Raw genomic sequence first — 19,471 nt, 5'->3', positions numbered from 1 at the left:
GGATCTGCAATGAACAGATTTAAAATGACTTTAAGGCCTAAATTGTACGAGTTGTTCTTGCATGAGGCCCAATGTTCAACATGGAGTGTAAATAATTACTGTTCCTGCTGCATCATTCCCATCAACATGACAGCTTTCAATTGTCAATGCATACACAGACTCACTAGGACCCATTAGAATCACTTCTTAACACTGAAAATTTGGACCATCGCGAGCGCTGACATTTCAAAAAAGAGACGTCACATTACGCGATGGGGTAAAATTAAATACCAACAGTAACAGACACAAGCGTTGCTCTGCTACAAACTTGGAGTCGGCCATGTTTGCTACTAAACATCAAACCAGTTGATCATCTCCTGGGACCGGAGCAGGTTTTCTTCAGGCCTCTTCAGTTGTTGTCGCCACCTCTCGTCCTTGTTTGTTGCCCTGCCTGAAGGTGGGACGTTTTACCGTTACGTCTGAGTTTTTTCCCCCAGGTGATGACCGAACCAGGTGATTCCTCCTCCTCCAGAGGAAAAGGAGGACGTGAGTTCGGGTTGCAGGCTGATGGGATTTCAGGTCTTTAATGATTCAGAGGATACTGTGACACCCATTTTTTTTTTTTTTTTTCATTAAGCAGAGAGCTAAGAGGCTGCTGACTGTAGCTTGTTGTTATGTGACCTACAGAGACAGGCAAAGAGAGGAGGAAGAAAACAGATGGAAAACAGTGTTGATGTCTTTTTTTTTTTTATTAAAAGCTTTACAATATGACAAAAATATGACCGGGGGAAAAGTACAAAAAACATTACAAAGATGTGTTCGGATGCCTGTGGGTCGCACACTCTGACAGTGACCAAGCAGCCATGTTGGTGAAATGCTACTAAAGCATTTGATGAAACCCAACAACAACACTTTTATATATATATATATATATATTTATATATATACACACACACAAAGACTGGTTTTACTTCTCCTCACTGGAAACTGCCAAGCTCACCATATTAGGGAAAGCTAAACTAGATTTTTAATCTATCTTTACAGTTCCTACTATTATTTCCTTTAAAACAGAAAATTAGTCTTTCAATAACAGATATTAATGACCATGAATGAGCATGGTACATGAGAACAGCCAGTGAGAAGAAACTAATGAATGTTGCATGCATTTGTAAAGGAGATGAGGTAAAAAAAAGGTTTTGCTGCATTAATTATGATGCATTGGCCTATTGCTATGACACACATAGACTCCTCTGTAAAAACATAAGCAACGCTTGAGTTTATGATTAGCTTTAAAACTCTTCCCTCTAAACCAGACGAAATCTAATCTGTAGTAAGATCTGTAGGAAAATACATTTTCCCTTGGATGCTTTGTGCGACCAACATGGCTGCCAACATCAGACAGAATAAAAAATAATCACACCCAACGTGTGGCTCAATATATGCACATTTTTACAATAGTTTCCAAACTTTTAAAGCCGTTTTAAAAACAGATAAAACAGCCTCAACTGGGATAACAAATTGTTTTTTTTTGTTTTGTTTTAGGAGCAACCCCAGCACCCAGGAGTTTGACATCATAATCTGTAAGACACACACACACACACACACACACACACACACACACACACACACACACACACAGAAAGAGAGAGAGAGAATGGATGGAGTCAATACATGCACATGGAGCTGATCAGCAAATAAAATGGATCCAACTAGAAGGTGGACTGCAGACATTGATTTAAACTGTTCTGTAATAAATGTGAAGAACTAAAACTTAACTCCACATTTGCTTGTTTTTCTCTCACACTTGCTTACATTCTTCTGCTGCTGCGATAATTGTTTGTAACTTTCTCGTATATATACTGTGTTTTTTTTCTTTCTTTAAATATTAATAATACATTTATAAAAGGCTTAACTGCGGACTTGGGTACGTAATTTTGTTCTGCACATGTTCACATGAGCACCAGTGACAAATAAAAATCCTTGAAATCTTTTGGATGTTCTGCTTTTACAACATTTTTCATGTCTGTGCGTTTCAATGAATGATGTTTCTGTCCAAATGTTCTCTGTAAAGCAGCATGATGCGACATTTGCAGGAGTAAAATAAGTGATTTACCACCTAGAGAACATTTGCTATTTTAATGCACAGCATTAGTTTAATAATATGATGACAATCAGCCTTTATTATCGTACAGGTACATATACTAAATACATTTCATCTTACTTTCCATTAACAGTCCATGTGTATGAGGACTTGTATAGCACATGCTTGTGCCTTCACCCCTCCTGTGTATTTTTTAATGTTTAAAGTTGATTTATTAATCAAATGTTATTTGTTAATTAATTATAAAATCTAATCTGTCAAAACAGGATGTGTTTAACAGAATCCTTATGTTTAACAACAACAACATAAATAATAAATAAATAAAATAATAATTTTCTTCTTAAAGCTTCATTTCAACATGTTCTGACTATTGATTTATTGTCTTATAGCAGTTGTAACTGAATTGTAATCATCTAAAAAGTAAAACAATGAAATTACGCTGAAGTGTATCAACAGTGTTTGAAGCTGAACCAGCTGTAAAGTGCTGTGTTGTCACTTATTATCAGCAGTGTCTCTCTGTTGTTGTTCAATGTTTCAGAGCTTGAGCAATTGGTAGCAACGCAAGACAAAAAAAAAAAAAAAAAAAAAAAAGATTATTAAGGAAATTTGAAGTTTAAATAACACTCTCTGAGATACACACTGATTATCTGGTTGGAATATTTGGATACTCTGACAAAAGACAAGTAATGCTTTCTTTTTTTTCCTCATCACGTCATCGTTCCCCCTCTTACCTGCTGGCTTTGAAGCCTTTAAGCTTTTGGACGAAGAAGTTCTCCAGAACTTCGGCACACTGGTAGAAGGGCGAGTCACTGGGGTTGTAGTAGCGGCAGTTGTCGAAGATTTTGGTCATGTCTGCTACGAACTCTGTCAGCTTGACGTACTTGCGTTTCTGTAGCCTCTCCTCCATGGTGGAAAGGTCTGGGAAAATAGCATCACAGACACATTTTGATGAACTGGTACAAGTAGAGTATGTTTGTTGTGGTAGACGCCAAACAATAGAAAAACTGGGACTGAGGTGATGAAAAGCTAATAAACAGTTGGATGGTAATCAGGGTTCCTACAGATTCAGTCAAAGAAAATTCAATAGTTTTTAAGACTTTTTTTTATTGCCATTTGAAATTCAATTTAAGACAAACAACCAACTTCACCACATTTTTTCCAGTGTCAAGTGCAGACGTGCAACTGGCGCCCCCCAAAGTAAACACACAAAAATACACAAAATGCCAGTAAAATACACAAATAAAACAGACTAAATCAATAACAATAACTCTAAAAAACACATAAAATGACTACAAAAATAGCCAGAAATCTAAAAACACAAAAATAAAAAACATTAAGAAAAATCTTATTGTACAGTCAATTTTTTGTTAAATTTACATTTCCCCATGTTATTGAAAGTCCTGCTGGAACCACGTCACTGTTTAGTAGTCCGTCCCGTTGTCGTGATTGCGCAATGTTACGGTAAGTCATCATTTTTTTCTTTAAAACGAATGATGCCATTTAGTTTGAAATGTGACACTAATTACAATCATAAAATCATACTTATGTGTTAAAAGGTAAGACTTTTGAAACATTGATTTAAGACATTTTAATGACAATTAAGGCCTTATTTTTAAATTTATGAATTTAATTTCTTTTAAAAATCCACGGGAACCCTGGTAATAGATCAGTCTCAAAGGAAAACAGCTAAGATAACTAAAACGCTTCCCTTTGCTGCTGTTACGATAATTATTGATTCAGGTTGTTAGCATGGAGGCAAACTGCTAGCAGCTTAGGGGTGATATCAAAGCCCTTCTTCTCCTTCTTCACATTCAATCTAACAATTCTCTGTAAACGTCCAATGACAGCAGCCAAGCACGCTCCTTTTTTCACTAAAAACAAACAAGGACTGTTCTTAGTGGTGGAAGCGAGAGGGGCGGGCCTACAGGATCTAAGTGTGGGCCTGAGCCCTTTCCGTGGGGAGCCCGGCCGACCTGAGCCAGCTCATTAATGGTTTGTTTGTATGAAAGATCAAAAAGGCCCTGGTGACGCATGTCCCCATTTACATGGCCAGTTTGATCTGAGTTGGAGGGCTTCCTCCCCGCTGGCCCGTTCCAGGAATTTAATATTGAAGATAGAGAGTTTACCTTCCAAAGCCTTAAGCTATTAGGGAATAAAAACTGTCCCACTTCACTCATCTTATCTTTTTATTCCTGAATTCATCTAAGTTCCTGTTTTCTCTTGCTGCAAACTAGAGAATCTCTAATAATTGATTAAAAAATAATCTAGAGAATTATAACATTCTCCTGATTTAAAACAGACTTCTTGCACCACTTTTCTCTTGGTCATCAAAACACCTTTTCCATTAAATAGTCAACATTATCTGTGAAAAATGATATCCAAACAAGAAGACACGGTCATCAACATCCCCGCCAGATTGGTTGTCATCATAACTCACAACCTTTTCCTAAATGTCCTAAATCTAAGAACTTGGATGTATACATAAGAAAATATCACATCAGAATATAAAATTACTATCTATCTTAAACGGTTTCTAAGAAAAGTTGTCTCCTTTGGAGATACCTCGAACAGAGTAAAAAAAAACGGCACAAGTGGAAAAAACAATTGCGCGCTTCTCATTTTCGAACTCCATCAACGTATTGATACCGTGAAGCCACACACCAAATTTGGTTATCCTATCATAATCAGTTTCTGAAAAAAGTTGTCCCCTTTAGCTCGGATGGACCGAGCTATAACCTATATCCCCCTTCCACATTTTGTGGCGTGGGATAATAAAATCCATAAAACCATCCTAAATGTCCCAGTAGAGCAGTGCTGAGTGAATCATCAACCTTTTGCCATCTATTTCCCATGTAAGCATCAAATCTATGATGATTATTGGAGGAAGTAAAACTAAACCGCAGTCAGCACAGAAACAGTAGCAGGGCAGCCCCCCCACACAATGAATTGCAATCATTGTTATTTCAATATTTCAGACAGGTAATGCCAAACCACAAATGATGTTTTTGGTGGTAATATTTTTTCTACAAAGTTAGATTGTAGCTTATCTTTTTATTTAACTAACTAAAAAGCTCAACTATTTACAGGAGCCACACATTTACAATTCTTCTCTTTTTCGCACAAAACTATGAAGAAACCCTTTTTATTCCTTCTTTTTCACCAATCAGTCACTCTGTATGTGGGTCAATGAAGTGACCACGCTATTTTCTGTCCAACTGCATTTCTTTCGGTTTCATTTTTTTTTTAAATGCATAAAAAAGATACAATATATGTAGTACCTCTCCTATATATGCACTCACTTTGAATTTTGAGAAAAACATTACTGTAATTTATACTGTTTTTTAAAGTGTCGAAAATATCATGTGGTGTGACGTTTCAGCATTGACTACTCTTTCTAAAACATCTTTAAAATATATTTAGATTAATCAATTATTTATCGATTTCTTAATTAATGAAATGATAAATTAATCAAAACAAATTCAAATGTATTTTCTGCCATATTTGTTGATTTTTAGTCCTGTATAACATTTCAAAGTCAGAATATTTTGTCTGATGATGCCCATTTTATGAAATATCATGAGGTCACGTCATTGACCCATGTATCTATTTATGATTATACTAAACAAGGCGCAGAATTTGGATGGAAAATAAACACTATGACACACTCACCCATTGGTTCCTTAATAACCTTGTAGTAGTCGGGAGCGTCATTGGTATCAACCGGCTCCAAAAAAGGCCACGCCATTTTATGTGTCTGCAAAGGAGGGAGAGAGAGAAAAACAACAGAAAAAGTCAGTGAAGGTAAACAAACAGCACCATTAGAATGACAGTGAGAGCAGGTGGGTCAACAACACAGAGAATGTCAGGAAGCAAAGTGCAGAGACCAGGCAGCTGTCCAAGTACGAGAGCCCTAACCCATCAGATAACATCCACACTGACCACTCTGACACAGTGGGAGCACTGGACACATCACTGGGGTGAACACTACTACTGCATCACTGCACAGGCACCTAAACAGTGAACTAGGGGTGCACCGATTGCAACTTTCTGACGACGATTTTTTGAAATGTTGAATGTTCCCATCTTTTTTTTTTAATTTATTGTAAAACATTGAACAATATGCATAAATCAATACTTGCTGTTTTAAATGGTAAATGGACTTGATTTTATATAGCGCTTTATCACCACACTGAAGCAGTCTCAAAGCGCTTTACATATCAGCTCATTCACCCAATCACTCTCACATTCACACACCAATGGGACAGGACTGCCATGCAAGGTGCTAGTCGACCACTGGGAGCAACTTAGGGCTCAGTGTCTTGCCCAAGGACACTTCGACACATAGTCAGGTACTGGGATCGAACCCCCAACCTCTCAATCAGAAGACGACCCTCTACCACCTGAGCCACGGTCGCCCATGTTTTAACTGCACATGAGGTAGCTATCTCAAACATAAAAGTTTAGAACATTGCTGTCCAAATGCTAAATTATTTCACTTCCTTTAGTCTTTCATTATCACATTATTTTTTGATACTTTATTTTTATTAGATATTTTTACACAAAACAAATAACAAAGGAGAATATAACAGTAAGGATAGCAGACAGGGTCAGTACTCAGCATGAATTCCTGAGTTTGATCTTTTTAAAAGTAAATCAGAAGCTGAGTCCCAGAAACACATAAATCTGTTCATCATATTCATCAATATCCTCGGCAACCGCAGAAAAAATAAATTATTCTACAAATTATAGAATTGAACATTTTTCACATTTTAAAAACAAACTAAACTTATGCAACAGGTTACACTGCAGACATGTTTGGAGCTTTTTAACAAAAAATAAAGTGCACAGCAGTATTTTGGTGTTACAAATAAAGAATATCACAGGGTTTGGGGTAGATGATATAATAATAAACTACAGGGAAAACTAACAAAAAACCACCCATAAAGTGTTCTGAGTTTTAGATTTCCTTCTAGTGCAAAAATGATAAATGTCCAAATGCAACAGCTTTGTGGATATTTAAAAGTAAAAATATTATTCTAAAAATAACTTGCTTACAGGACAAAAGCTCCTAAAAGTCAGATATTCTACAAAAATAATAAAGTGCATCATGAGTAACATTTTAAAAAGTCAACAGGTAATGACAGAATGAACATGACACAGGTTAGTTGGTCTCAGTCACTTTTTCTTGATGTCTAAAATCAATTTCATATGCAAGGATCGGCCGATCACCAATCCCCCCAAAAAAGGGAAATCGTTACCGTGCATCTTTACTGTGGACATTTCTTAATCATCCATTTCTGTAGCCATGATTAGTTTATCATTTTTTATTTAATTGATATTTATTCATTAGTTCTTGGCTGTCATTCAACATATACAACTCAATACACAGAATAAACATTCATTTAAACAACAGAAAATGGAATGGGCTGAAGCAGTAACTGCTTATGGCAGCCCATCCCCAAACAGCATTATATAAAAAACAATACAAATAAATATTTCAATACGTGCAAAGCATTTGGTTTTTTTAAGAATTTTTGAACATAGAAGGTGAACTCATAAACATATAGTGATCCTCAAGATCATTCCAAACTTTAACACCGTAAACAGAAATACATCATCTTTTAACATTTGTTCGAAATTTACTTTGTTCAAAACTATAAACCCTTCTTAAATTATATTTTCCTTCTTTTTGTTTAAAAAACGAAATAATGGCCAAAGGAAGGCTTTTATTTCTTACTTGGAACAGAATCTCTAACACTTAACTTGACTAAATCCATAAGTTTTTTAAACCGTTTGTTAGTATGTGTCTAGAATTCCACTTTATGTATTATTCTTAATGATCTTTTTTTGTAATTTGATGAATTGATCTATATATGTTTTGCATGTATTACCCCAGCTTTCTGAGGAATAGGCCAGCTAAGACAATATTAGAGATAAATAAAGCAACTTAGACACTATATTTAATATACTTTTTGTTCTATGTAGAATGCCAATAGTTTTAGATATTTATTTACTAAGATGTTTTATGTGCGGCTTCCAGCAAAGCTCATAATCTATGATCACGCCCAAGAACTTGGTCTCATAGACACAATCGATGTCTGTTCCATTCAGACACAACTTCAAAGTCTAATTTGTCCTACACGATCATAAACACATCCATTTTTTCTTTTCATTTAAGGAAAGCTTGTTTTTCTTAAACCATTTTTCTAATTTTGTCAATTTGTTTTCTACTAATGAAATTAAATTGTTAATGTCTTGTCCAGAACAAAATATGTATGTCTCATCACCAAACATAATTAATTTCAAAAATTGGGAGACTGCAAATATCATTTAAATATAATGTAAACAACTTAGGCCCCAAAACTGAGCCTTGTGGAATTCCACAAGATAATATTTTTTTGTTGCGATTTTATACCATTCATTTCCACATACTGAAATCGATTGTTTAAATAGCTAGATAGCCATCTTAGTGCCAACCCTCTTATGCCACATCTCTCACATTTCTGTATTTAGCTTTCTCCAAGCACATAAACAGTACATGCATGTTTATAAACGCTTTCTTACCTGTAAGGAACGCAGGATTCTACGCAGACCTTCGTAGTCCTTGTCAGTGAGCGGCGTTAAGACAGTCATGGCGTCTTCTGTCGACTGACACTGTGGACACACGTACTCGTCGATGTGGTTGGCCTCGCTCTGCAGGATCCCCACACATCGGCCGTGGTACCAGTTCTGACATCGATCGCAGCCGATGTAAAACCTAGAAATAAAAAAGGCAGCTGAGATTTGGGGCTTTTCACGATCAATAGATGCAAACTAATGTTTTAGGGCCAATGGGGTGGTTGGCAATTAACGTTAAGGATGTAATAACTGTCTAAAAACTTGAGGTAAATCTGATTTTGCTAAAATTTACATTATTTGAGTATAGATTTTAAATGGATTAACTCACTCTGGTGAACTTGAGTCGCACATTCCCTCGACTTACAGTGTAACACCTTTAACATCTCGAGCCCAATCTCACACCTAATGCAAAATGACATTCAGGAGAGACTGTGTTTGTATTAAAACTCTATTACACTAATTAGTATCATCTTTGGCTCGATAAAAACCTGAGGTGGATATGATTGGATTTTGTTTTCTTAAATAACTTACAATTCAATTATGAGGCCCAATGATGTGTTTAACTTCTTTTAAAAAAAACACAATATTTTAGTAAATATTCCTGCAGCTAAAGTTGTTTTACGTGCAGCATCAGACAATAGCAGAATCTTTACAAGCAGCAATTAGACTAAATGTGATGCCTGGAACTTTCATGAAGGATGCTGTATGTTATAACATTTGATAAGTGAGCCAACACAAAGTTTTTTTTGTGCATTTGCCTCAGTCCTTTAGTTAAACAGTATCTATCACTCTAAATCTAAATGTACCTGGATGACTGCGGTCCGTTGACAATGGATTTTAAAACACCAAACTTGTTGTGCACAAGCTGAAAAGCTTGAAGAATTAAAAGCTTTAGACGACATGCTTTGAAGTGTTATAATTACACCGCTAATTAAAAAGATCAACATTTGTTTACACAGCGAGTTTGTGCTTTCACTTTTCCTACAGCGTAAACAAGCCTCCACACAGGTCCCAGAGGTGCCTTGACCACAGGAAGTGTGGTGACCACTGAGCTGCTGCTGCTTACTGGGACTCGTCGTAAGGCGTCTGACAGATGCAATACAGCTCCTCGGTGCTGCCTTCCTGGCTCCGTTTACACTCCACGCAGATGTAGTCGTCCATTTTCTTGGCCTCCTTCTCTGTAATGCCTACACACTCTCCGTGATACCAGTTGGTACACAGGTCACAGCCAATGTAAAACCTGAGGAACAAAAAAGCCACGATCAAAACTCCACAGGCTTGTTTGGAATTGTTCATTCTGCTCTGAATGACACTTTAAAAGTTGATGCTGAACAATTTGTAAAAGATTCTTAAAAATGATTGGAGAATGATTTCATTTTGTTTTTGTTTTTGTTTTTTTTTTTTGTTGTTTCGTATTAAACCCTTCTCCTGTCATCACAATTAATCGCAAATAAGAAACTTTATTTTGTATTCTGTATGATCTTACTTGGTCTCGTCATAAGGCGTCTTGCAGATACAGTAGAGGTTTGTGTCTTTCTTGCTCTCCTTTGTGCACGTCGTGGAGATCATTTTCTTCTTCTTAGACTTGGCAGATGTTGCCGTCTCTTTCTCTTGCTCTCGTTTCGTCTTGTGTGAGGAGGAGACAGTGGTGGCGTGGTGGTGTTGAGAGGTGATGCCATGCGTGTGTGTCACCGTTTGCTGTTGCTGGCTGCGAGCTGCAGCTGCGGCCTGTGCCGCAGCCTGAGCTTTTTCCTTCTCCCGACGCATCCGCAGCAGGTCCTTCTTTAGCTCCTCCTGGACACCATTAGATAAAAAGCTCAATTATTTCTCTAGGCATGCCCACATTTGTTTCTTTATGAATCCAATCTTTTAGAATGTTTCATGGTTATATGTACTGAGCCTCCAGCTGCAGCTCCTTATCCAGAAGTGCCCTCTTCTTCAGGATCTCCATCTTTAGACTCTCCTTGTGTCGGTAAAGGAGTGAGGACAGTTTACTGGCATTGGCCAGCCTTCTCTTCGCCTCCAACACCTCTTCCTTCTTCTTCCTTTTGGCTTCCTGCCTCTCATCTTTGTCGCCGATCCAGGAGGAAACTTCACACCTGGTTGCACACAATCATCCTAAACAGACAAACAGATCACTGTAAATTAGAATTTTAATATTTACACTCCTGTACATCCTGAAAAGTGAGTACTTTATGATCAGGGTTAACAAGATACTCTTCAGATCAAAATTCATCATTCGTTAGTTATATTTAAGTTTTACATGATAATTATATTCTTTATATCCATCAACGGTATTGCTCTGTCTTAAGTTCCAACACATTTCTTCCGATTGGTTCCTTACCATCATGTCCCACACCTTCAAATTAACTTGCGCCTGCCTAAAAAAGGCCACTGGTTGAATAAAATTATTAATACAAATGTCAAGTGTTTAGTTATTCTTCCTTTGTTTCGATTCATTCTTAGTTAAGTAAGGGGAAAAACTGTAGTTGGAAAAAACTATGTTGCAAATTATTACTCAACAAAATAAACACAAGAAAGTTTTTTGCAGTGGAAAGGGCTTTTTAAAGGTTTTAACCAATGAATAATTTCGGAAGTAGATTCCAGAATTTATCTCTGAGTCAAAACACAACACCTGTAGCACTTGGATATATGTATATATTTATTATTCATCCTTTATCCATATTATCATTATTATTGTTTTTGGTTTGTTTTTTGTTCTTTTTCTGTTTTTCACACCAATTACTAAGTTAAATTCCTTTTACTGTTTTTAAACTGTACTTGGCGAATAAAAAACTTTCTGATTCTGAACAATGCTTTTAGTTGATGGGGACTGGAAATAGTGACCAAAGCCACAGTTTAAATCTTGTTTTTTTGTTAGTGTTTTTATAACCCTATAGCTGAGAATGTCATCTTTGTAATTTTGTTCAGTGGGTGCCAAATTTAAACAAAAAAACTCTCCTAAAGTAGCTACAGCAAAAGCATCTGCATAGCTCAAACTAAACCTAATCATATCTTTTATTCACACAAAATAAAATGATGTAGAAGTAAGCAGACTGGTGTCACACCTGCAATAAATCAACAAGTTGCATGCTGACGGAAAAGGTTGGTCATTCTTCTTAAATTTTCTCTAAGTAGGAGAAATCTGATTTCAGCCTGTGACAATAAATATACATAACTAATAGCTCCAAGTCCTCGGTGTGTTCACTTGTGTTTGCTAACATTCACAACTATGATCGAAATCTGCTGCTGCTTCATTCAGAGTGTGTTCATGTGAAAATCACACAAAAACATTCACGGCTGCTCAGGTCAGAGAGCGGCCACTGAGTCTTACAGACTATAGGCACTGCAAACACAATCTTAAAAATGTTGAAATTTTAAGAAAAAGTGACACAAAAATGATACGTAATTGAAACTCTGCATCGTTACTTAAAATATCCTGTTTTTCAGGAGAAGGAAAAGTTCGCTCAAGATGAAGAAATGAAAATAAAGAAGGATGTAAACCAGCAAAGTCAGCAGACGGAGCTGTTGCAGTGATGTCGCACATAGTTGGAGTTTGGTATGTCAGGTCCGCGTGAAGGGGTACAGTGTTGACACACTGTCTGTGGGCGTGAAGACACGGCTGTCAGGGTCAGCTGCAGGTCAGAGGTTCATTGCACTGCAGCAAATAGCACAGCAAGGAAGACGGCTTTTCCTAAATGCAACCATATTTAAGTTATTGTTTAATGGGATTTATTTTTCTCATGGTTGAAGGTTTGATAAAAAAAGGAAGAAATTTCAAACAGAAAAAAAAGTGTGATTGCAGAAAAAAAGACAAGGAAGATTTTTAACTTTCAAATTTACAGTCGCACCTGACTGCTAAAGTGTGTTTTCATAGGGCAGCACCTTTTATTTATACATGAATGCAGTCATGTGTTAGAGCTCGTAGGGTCGTGGTGAGGACATCACACACCCAAAGGTTCCCATCCTGGGCTGTTCTCCCAGCACAGTGTCAAATGAACAAAACACACTGTGAGGCTGTTGGTTTCATATGACAACTGAATCGTCAGCTGGATGGAAAGGGTTCAACCTTTTAAGAGATTAAAAATACGAATTGCTGATTGCTATGGTAATAAAAACCAAAGTGTGCTAACGTGCTGTTGTATTGAGTTTGAATGTTGTTGTTTTTGTTGGTTCTCGTCGCAATGTTGCTGAAGAGTTTCGAAATCCCAAACTCTGCCCCTCTCTACAATGAGCCTAGTTTGGTTTTTGCCTTTTTTTACCTATTCTTCTTACCCATTGTCGTTATCCATTTTCTCATCTAAATAACGGGTGCCGCCCTTGTGGCGAACCACAGTTCTCCCGCTCCTGTGCTCCCATGTTATTATGTGTGATTGTTTTTTCATGTTTTCTTGGACAGGATGAAACTGTGCAGTGACAAATAAACTCATCATCATCATCATCATCAAAGAGTGGTTACAAACCTGGTTCTCTTCCCTCTCTGCAGGCGTCATTGTCTTCTTCTGCTTCAAGTGCTCGATGGCAGCATTTTGTTTCATGACCACCTGAAAAATAGGAGAAAATATGTGAGCAAACTCCATTAATATCATCTTTGTTCTAAGCCTGTTATTCTGTGGCTGCTTACTAAAGGAACCATAGACAGTTAATTGGTCCATCACAGGACCAACATACAGATGGTTAATGAGACAAATTGGAGACTATTGAAAGTAACATACTGTACATGTTTCTGACTGTGGGGAAAAACAGCATTGAGAAAAAAACCCAGGGAATTATCCTATGATCTTCCCTATGTGCAGGAGCAATGGTTGCTAAAGATTATTGGTTTTAAAATGAAAAAAAAAAATGATTAAGAAATATTTACACTGCCTATTTAAGTGTTAAAAACTGTCTTTCTATTAACTGTAATCAATCCTTTAAGAATCTGGTGTTACATGTGTATTATTGCTTGGCTTAAAGGTAGGGTAGGTAATTTTCAAAAGCTAGCATGATTTTGAATGTGGCTTCACCGACGGCTCCGCCTTTACCCCCCTCGCTCCCCCCCATGCTCTGTCTCACTCACATGCAGAAGAGGAGCTCAGCTCATCGCTTGTATTGTGTAGAAACTACGTTGTCTCATGTCTAATTCAGCAGTAAGTAAACAAACTTTACCATTATACAGTATATGTTAAAAACGTGACCAAAAACTCTGTCTGCGGTGACGCGCTTTCAGCGTGAGCTCGTGCATGTGAGGGGTCGAGAACGAGGATGGAAACAGGGAGACGTGATTGGTTTAAAAATTGGTTTGTTTTTTTCCATTGGTCGAAGTTATTAGATTTACAGCTGCTACAGATGATGGATTTTTTTCGTTCCTTTTTCAGAGTACATAAGATCTTAATTTCTGTCAGGACATAAAGACAATTTCAACCACAAACTGCATCTGGAGAAAATCGCCTACCCTAGCTTTAAAGACAAACCTGTTTCTGAATGATGTCGCTCTGGCTAGCAGAGCTAAGTGCAAGCTCTCGTTTGGCTTCCGCTGCTTGTCTCTTCTTCTGCTGTTGCTGCTCTCTAAGCTGCTGGATCCTCAGCAGCTGCTCCTGGACAGAAGCTGCCTGGATGGTGACCACGTTTCCAATCTGTACAGAAAGAGACCAAGAGTCAATCTGGGACTCTTTTTAATGGAAGGCCGTGTGAAGGTGATCTGACTGAGGGCTGAGAGTGATACCTGTCCTCCCTGAGCTGAGGTGGTCCCACTCTGTTGTATCTGAATGGGGAGCTGGAGTTTGATGTGCTGCGGCAGGGAGCCTCCACCCTGCTGGGCCTGCAGCTGAGCCAACACTTGCTGCCAAGGCACAGAAAAATGACAAAATGTTCAATCGGAGAAAAATAGATTTAAAGAAAAAAATATCCAGATTGTGTAGATTTAAAATAAATCTGAGAATTATGATGCTCAGATAGTCCTAATTAGACATATACTTTCTCTTTTGTAAGCAATATATTATTGTTTTGGAGCAGCTTTGCCTTCCTACCTAAAGATGAAGGTCTGAGAGTGAGTGATTCCTGTGAAGCCATACCTGTACCTGCTGCTGCAGTCCAGTCATGCTGATGAGTTGGGGCGTCTGCCCTGGTATCTGCCCTCCTTGTGTTTTAACCTGCAGTGAGGTGGGAGACTGGATGGACGTCTGGGCGGGTATCTGGACCTGAGGGCCAGCGGGTGAAGGGGCAGTGGCTTGCTGTGCAGGTTGGACTGTGGAATTGGTAGAAGTGGAGTTGGTCTGACTGGGAGGTGTGGCAGCTGAAAAAAGAAGATGGCAAAAAACAAAATCAGGTTTAGAGAGAGTATTATTGCAAAGACTAGGTTTTTATTATCAATCTGTTATTTCATGCCAAACTTTGATAGGAAACCAAAGTTGAAAAAATAGGTCAAGGAAACTCCGCTTAACAGAGTTACAGTAATTATTTACGTCAAAGTACAAAGAAAGCTGAATTGTGACTGATCTAAAAAGAAAATTTGGATTCATCAGTGATATGACCTTTTGCTCTGTCTACTTCCTGGAGAAAAATAAATAAATACAAAGAACACTGACGTTAATGTTTAAAATGTTCTTATCTTAATTACTGAACTTTGTGCGATAAACACACATGACCTTCTCACTCCTGTGTTAGTTTTATAGCATTTTGTGCACAATCACCTCTGCGTAGGGATCCATTCTCACCTAGACTTGATGTGGTAGTGGCAGCTGAGGCCAAGGATGTGAAGAGGAAACGTTGAACTTGTCCATTGGGCAGCGATGCCTGCATGAGCTGCTGGCCGGGGCCAGGAATGACTGTGACCCCGGGAGGTATGATCTGCAACTGACCTGTGGTCTGACCCTGGCCCTGAACCATGACCGTCAGAGCCTGCTGAGCACCCCCGACACCTGCCTGCCTGTCCACACCGGACAGCGCCTGCTGCTTCTGTGGGAAAAATTAAAACACATTTAGTGAGAATCTTAATCCTGGAGGAGTCTCATTGCTTCACATTTAAAACAAAATCAAACTCAAACCTAATCCCTGATAACATAGTATTTTACAAGATGATGGTTATCCATCTCATTTCCTGCACAAATACAGACAATACAACTTTCTCCAGACAGTGAAAGAGCCGTGGAGGTAGTGAATGTTGGGACAATTCTGGATCAAAGGATTTTAAGAGTAAAAACTAGCACTGATACAGAGATTTGAAAATTACGAGGCTACAAAAATAATCCTTCCATTGTTTTCACTCTCCACAACATTTTTCTTTTCACCAAAACAAATTTGTATAATGACAAAAAAATTACATTGTATACTATGAATACTAACTAATGTCCTGTAACCAGTACGGAGGCAGTTTGTCACAGGCGCACTAAAAAGGCTTTGTGTTTGGATTCTCTTCGTACCAATGTTAGTTTTATCGGTTTCATCCTTTTTTCAACAAAAATATAAATCTATTTTATTTTAATCTTAATTTATCCATTCAAATTGTCTTCAGCTGAATGATAATAGACTACATCTAATTTAAAAAATGACATTTACAAAGACAAAACCATTCTACTTGTAGTGTTTAACTGGTATTGGTCAGCCTTAATTTCAAAGACAGCGATAATACCAGACTGGCTCATTCAACATCTTCTTCACACTAACTTTCACCTGCTTCCAAATAAGCCTCTGATTGAAGGAAATTATTTATTAATAATTCAAGAAAACATAATGAATTTCAGAAATTCACACTCCCCTGCTGGATTTTTTTTATTACAAACCTGTGTGAGTTGAGCGAGCTGTGCCATGGTGAGTTTAACCTGGCCCTGCCCCGGAGCCCGCGGGGTGCCGGGTGGGGTTTGTCCTGCCGTCTGGCCGGCTGCGTTGGGACTAGCCCCTCCCTGGCCAGTGACTGTGGCTACCGGGCTGGCAGCAGATATTGACGTAGAAACAGCCTGGCCACGGATGATCTGCGTCACCACTTGGTGGCCGCCCTGACCTGGAGAAAAGACAGAGGAAGAATTCAGTTGAGGTAAGACACACATAAGATATCCTCACTGTGACTAGGAAGAGTCAAAGTATCGTGGAAAGATTGGTCTCACATACACCGACCTTTTGCAATAAGGACCTAAACAGAAGTGGCGTTTTTGTCAGTACAACTTTCATAATGAGGGCAAAATGGTTTTCATTCTGAGGAGTTTGTTTTAGAATTTTCCTACACTAAAGCTGCAGTTTGTAGAATCGTTAGGTGCGCCATGCTCCCCCCTCCCCTTCTGAACAAACCTTACCGGTCTTCTTGTACAGGCAAAAACTGTGGAACATTTTGCAACGGTTTTCTCCATAAAGACCAGTAACAAATGTAGGGACTTTATCTTGTGTTATTGGAGAGTATTCAGATGTTTTAGGGACACGAAAGCACGTATCACTTGCTGCTGTGAGGACAGTAAGAGGCTCACAGTCAGAGCTGCTCCTTACATACCAGCCGACCTTAGCTGATCAGAGCAGACACACTCCATCCACACTGCAGATGAATTGGGTCTGTTCTTTTCACCTTAGACAATTTTTAATAAGCTAACTATTCCGTCTGTTATTACTCTATCTCTCTGACTTGGGGCGGACTGCGCTGATTGAAAGCAGATCGCACGCAGTCCGCCGCACACGTTTGAGCCTTTATTCTGTTGCTTCTCCACCTCTGTCTTCCTTTTTCCTCTTGATATGTTGTGTAACCGCTGTGCCAAAAGTCGTGTTAGAGATTTCAGCTGGAAGATATGCCAAGGGACTTTCCCCACTCTCAGCTCAACAACGCACAGAGACTTTTGACGAGTGGCTCGAGCAGCCAATAGTAATGCTTAAAACAGCTCATGGGATCGTCTTGTTGATAGAAACATCTCATGATTGGCTGAAGTCCAGCGTCACGCTCCTGTATTTCTAAAGCTCATTTACAGAGCCAGGAGAAAGAGAAGACATTCACTGTCCACTCAGAACACTTTAGACTACAATATGTAACACAATATAATAAGATGATCATGGATTTTTCGCCAAACCAAAACCCCAAAAAACTTACGAACTGCAGCTTTAAGTTTATTACTTAACATTTATTTAAAAATGTTCTATATCCCTTCAAACCTTTAATAGAACATTCTAATTTACGTTTTTTAATGCCAAATATTCCTATGTATTTGACAACTTCATGAGACTCATAAGATTTATTCTCAGAGCATGTGCTGTTGATATGAGGGTTCAAAAAGACTACCTTGCTGCACCATGAGGGGTGTGCGAAGAATTGTCTTTCCCATTGCTCCTGTCTGTTGGATTGGTGTTCGGATCACAGTCATCCCTGGACGGATTTGACCACCACTGGCCAGAACCTGAGATCAATTAACAGATACAACAGCCCCAATCAGCATCAACTAAAACAGCAATGCATCCATTACTGTGTGGATAGTTTCTCTCAGGGCGCACAAACACACAACACAACATTTTACTATAGTATTAGATGTATTTCATTGTTGAAATATATCATGAGAATGTATATATTTACTGGACAATGTTATGTGTGCATTATGCTGAGACCAGAGGTTAAAATCAGCTACAAGCTAAATCTTTAAAAATGCAACACATGGTCTCAATCAAACTTATTGAAGACCAGTAATTTAACTAATCAAAGTAACCAAATTACTCCATTATGCCCCCCCCCCCCCCCCCCCCGTTCATACAACTGAACATTTATTTACGTTTGTTGGTATGTGCGAAATTTTAAAGACTTGATCACTTAGAAGGGCAGAATTTCCGTTCTAACATGCGCTGTTTAACAAATTCAACATTATCTGAAACTTAAGTTCAGATATACTCACACCTCAAAACTACTACCATTGTGATCTATTACATATAAACAAACTACGTACTATACTGCAAATGTATTTCCATCCTTGAATAAGAACTAATAAAAAACAAAAGCCAACATTTGGCCAAGAGCCAAATATACTCTGCCAGAGATTGGTAACTATCTGGATCATTGATCCTGATCATGATCATTCACACTTTAAAGGCTTGGAAGAAATTTCTATCAACAGAAATTTAATGTGCAATCTGGATCCGATACAGATTATACTTGGTGGGCTAATGAGAAACCAACCCATACTAACTAAGTCAAATTAAAAAAAAAAAAAAATAGTCAATTATAAACCAAGATATTAATTTCAAAAATTTTGCCAATAATGAGAGATGGGGATTTTTTGATTTTTGATACTGATCCAAATCATTTGATCCAGATCTTCTCAAAAATGTAATGGAATCCTTGATGGTTTACGGTCTATCTTTGGCTAAAATATTATCAAAACCCGTCAGTATTTTTGATGTAAGCCTGCTAACAGACAAACTGACCTCCGTGGGAGAGGTACAAATTGGCACACCACATTGTTGTTCAGTAGTGGAGAGCTAAAGTTGCTCGATCAGTTGTGCACCAACACAGACAGATCACCAGTGGTACTGCTGCTGGGAGCCAGGGGTGTTGGGTCTGATGTTAAGGGTGGTTGCACGGGGCTGGAATGTGGTGAAGGTCTGAGCACCGCCTGCTGTGCTGGATGGGATGATGCCTAACACTTTCTGCTGAAAACCACCTGAAACAAGATGACACGCACACACATACAGTACACACAAAAACGAGTGAGAAAGTCTGAAGAAGGAGGGCAACTGTTGAAAGCAACGAGAGAAAGAGAACCCGAACAGGAAGGGTGTTTTCATGCAGGTAGCACAAAAAGTAAAGAAATGAGCTGCGGTTTGAAATGGGGAAAT

The 19,471-nt window shown here is 38.3% G+C and overlaps 2 protein-coding genes across 3 annotated transcripts in view; both read right to left on the bottom strand.

Moving 5' to 3' along the window:
• Nucleotides 1-557: 557 nt before the first annotated feature.
• On the bottom strand, nucleotides 558-10,782 carry LOC114480602 (nucleosome-remodeling factor subunit BPTF-like). Its single transcript, XM_028474924.1, has 7 exons — nucleotides 10,596-10,782; nucleotides 10,185-10,495; nucleotides 9,765-9,938; nucleotides 8,645-8,837; nucleotides 5,750-5,834; nucleotides 2,812-2,998; nucleotides 558-660 (listed from the first exon to the last, which is right to left on the bottom strand). The coding sequence occupies exons 1-7, from the start codon at nucleotides 10,647-10,649 to the stop codon at nucleotides 624-626; spliced, it is 1,041 nt and encodes a 346-aa protein (XP_028330725.1). The 5' UTR covers nucleotides 10,650-10,782; the 3' UTR covers nucleotides 558-623.
• Nucleotides 10,689-19,471, bottom strand: part of LOC114480493 (nucleosome-remodeling factor subunit BPTF-like) — a 41,031-nt gene continuing 32,248 nt past the window's right edge. The window contains exons 21-29 of one of the 2 annotated variants that reach the window (XM_028474726.1): nucleotides 19,169-19,296; nucleotides 17,931-18,048; nucleotides 16,459-16,676; nucleotides 15,394-15,634; nucleotides 14,752-14,972; nucleotides 14,403-14,519; nucleotides 14,152-14,313; nucleotides 13,162-13,242; nucleotides 10,689-10,818 (exon numbers count right to left, since the gene is read on the bottom strand). In XM_028474726.1, the coding sequence (XP_028330527.1) occupies nucleotides 10,792-10,818; nucleotides 13,162-13,242; nucleotides 14,152-14,313; nucleotides 14,403-14,519; nucleotides 14,752-14,972; nucleotides 15,394-15,634; nucleotides 16,459-16,676; nucleotides 17,931-18,048; nucleotides 19,169-19,296 (1,313 nt within the window). In that variant the 3' untranslated portion in view covers nucleotides 10,689-10,791. The remainder of the gene's footprint in view (nucleotides 10,819-13,161; nucleotides 13,243-14,151; nucleotides 14,314-14,402; nucleotides 14,520-14,751; nucleotides 14,973-15,393; nucleotides 15,635-16,458; nucleotides 16,677-17,930; nucleotides 18,049-19,168; nucleotides 19,297-19,471) is intronic. The other variant, XM_028474794.1, reaches the window with a different exon arrangement.

The sequence above is a fragment of the Gouania willdenowi genome, chromosome 1 (genome assembly GCF_900634775.1).
Source record: "Gouania willdenowi chromosome 1, fGouWil2.1, whole genome shotgun sequence".
NCBI lineage: Eukaryota > Metazoa > Chordata > Actinopteri > Blenniiformes > Gobiesocidae > Gouania > Gouania willdenowi.
Note: the sequence above shows the minus strand (reverse complement) of the source record. Positions and strands in the feature narration are given on the sequence as shown.

Bases quoted from the DNA above. Each gene is read 5' to 3' on its own strand.
- LOC114480602 (XM_028474924.1), bottom strand. From the start codon at position 10,649: ATGGAGATCCTGAAGAAGAGGGCACTTCTGGATAAGGAGCTGCAGCTG. The intron at 8,838-9,764 runs GTAAGCAGCAGC...TTTTATTTCTAG, and splicing joins ACGCCTTACGACGAGTCCCA to GTTTTACATCGGCTGCGATC. The intron at 5,835-8,644 runs GTAAGAAAGCGT...CCTCCTTTGCAG, and splicing joins GAATCCTGCGTTCCTTACAG to ACACATAAAATGGCGTGGCC.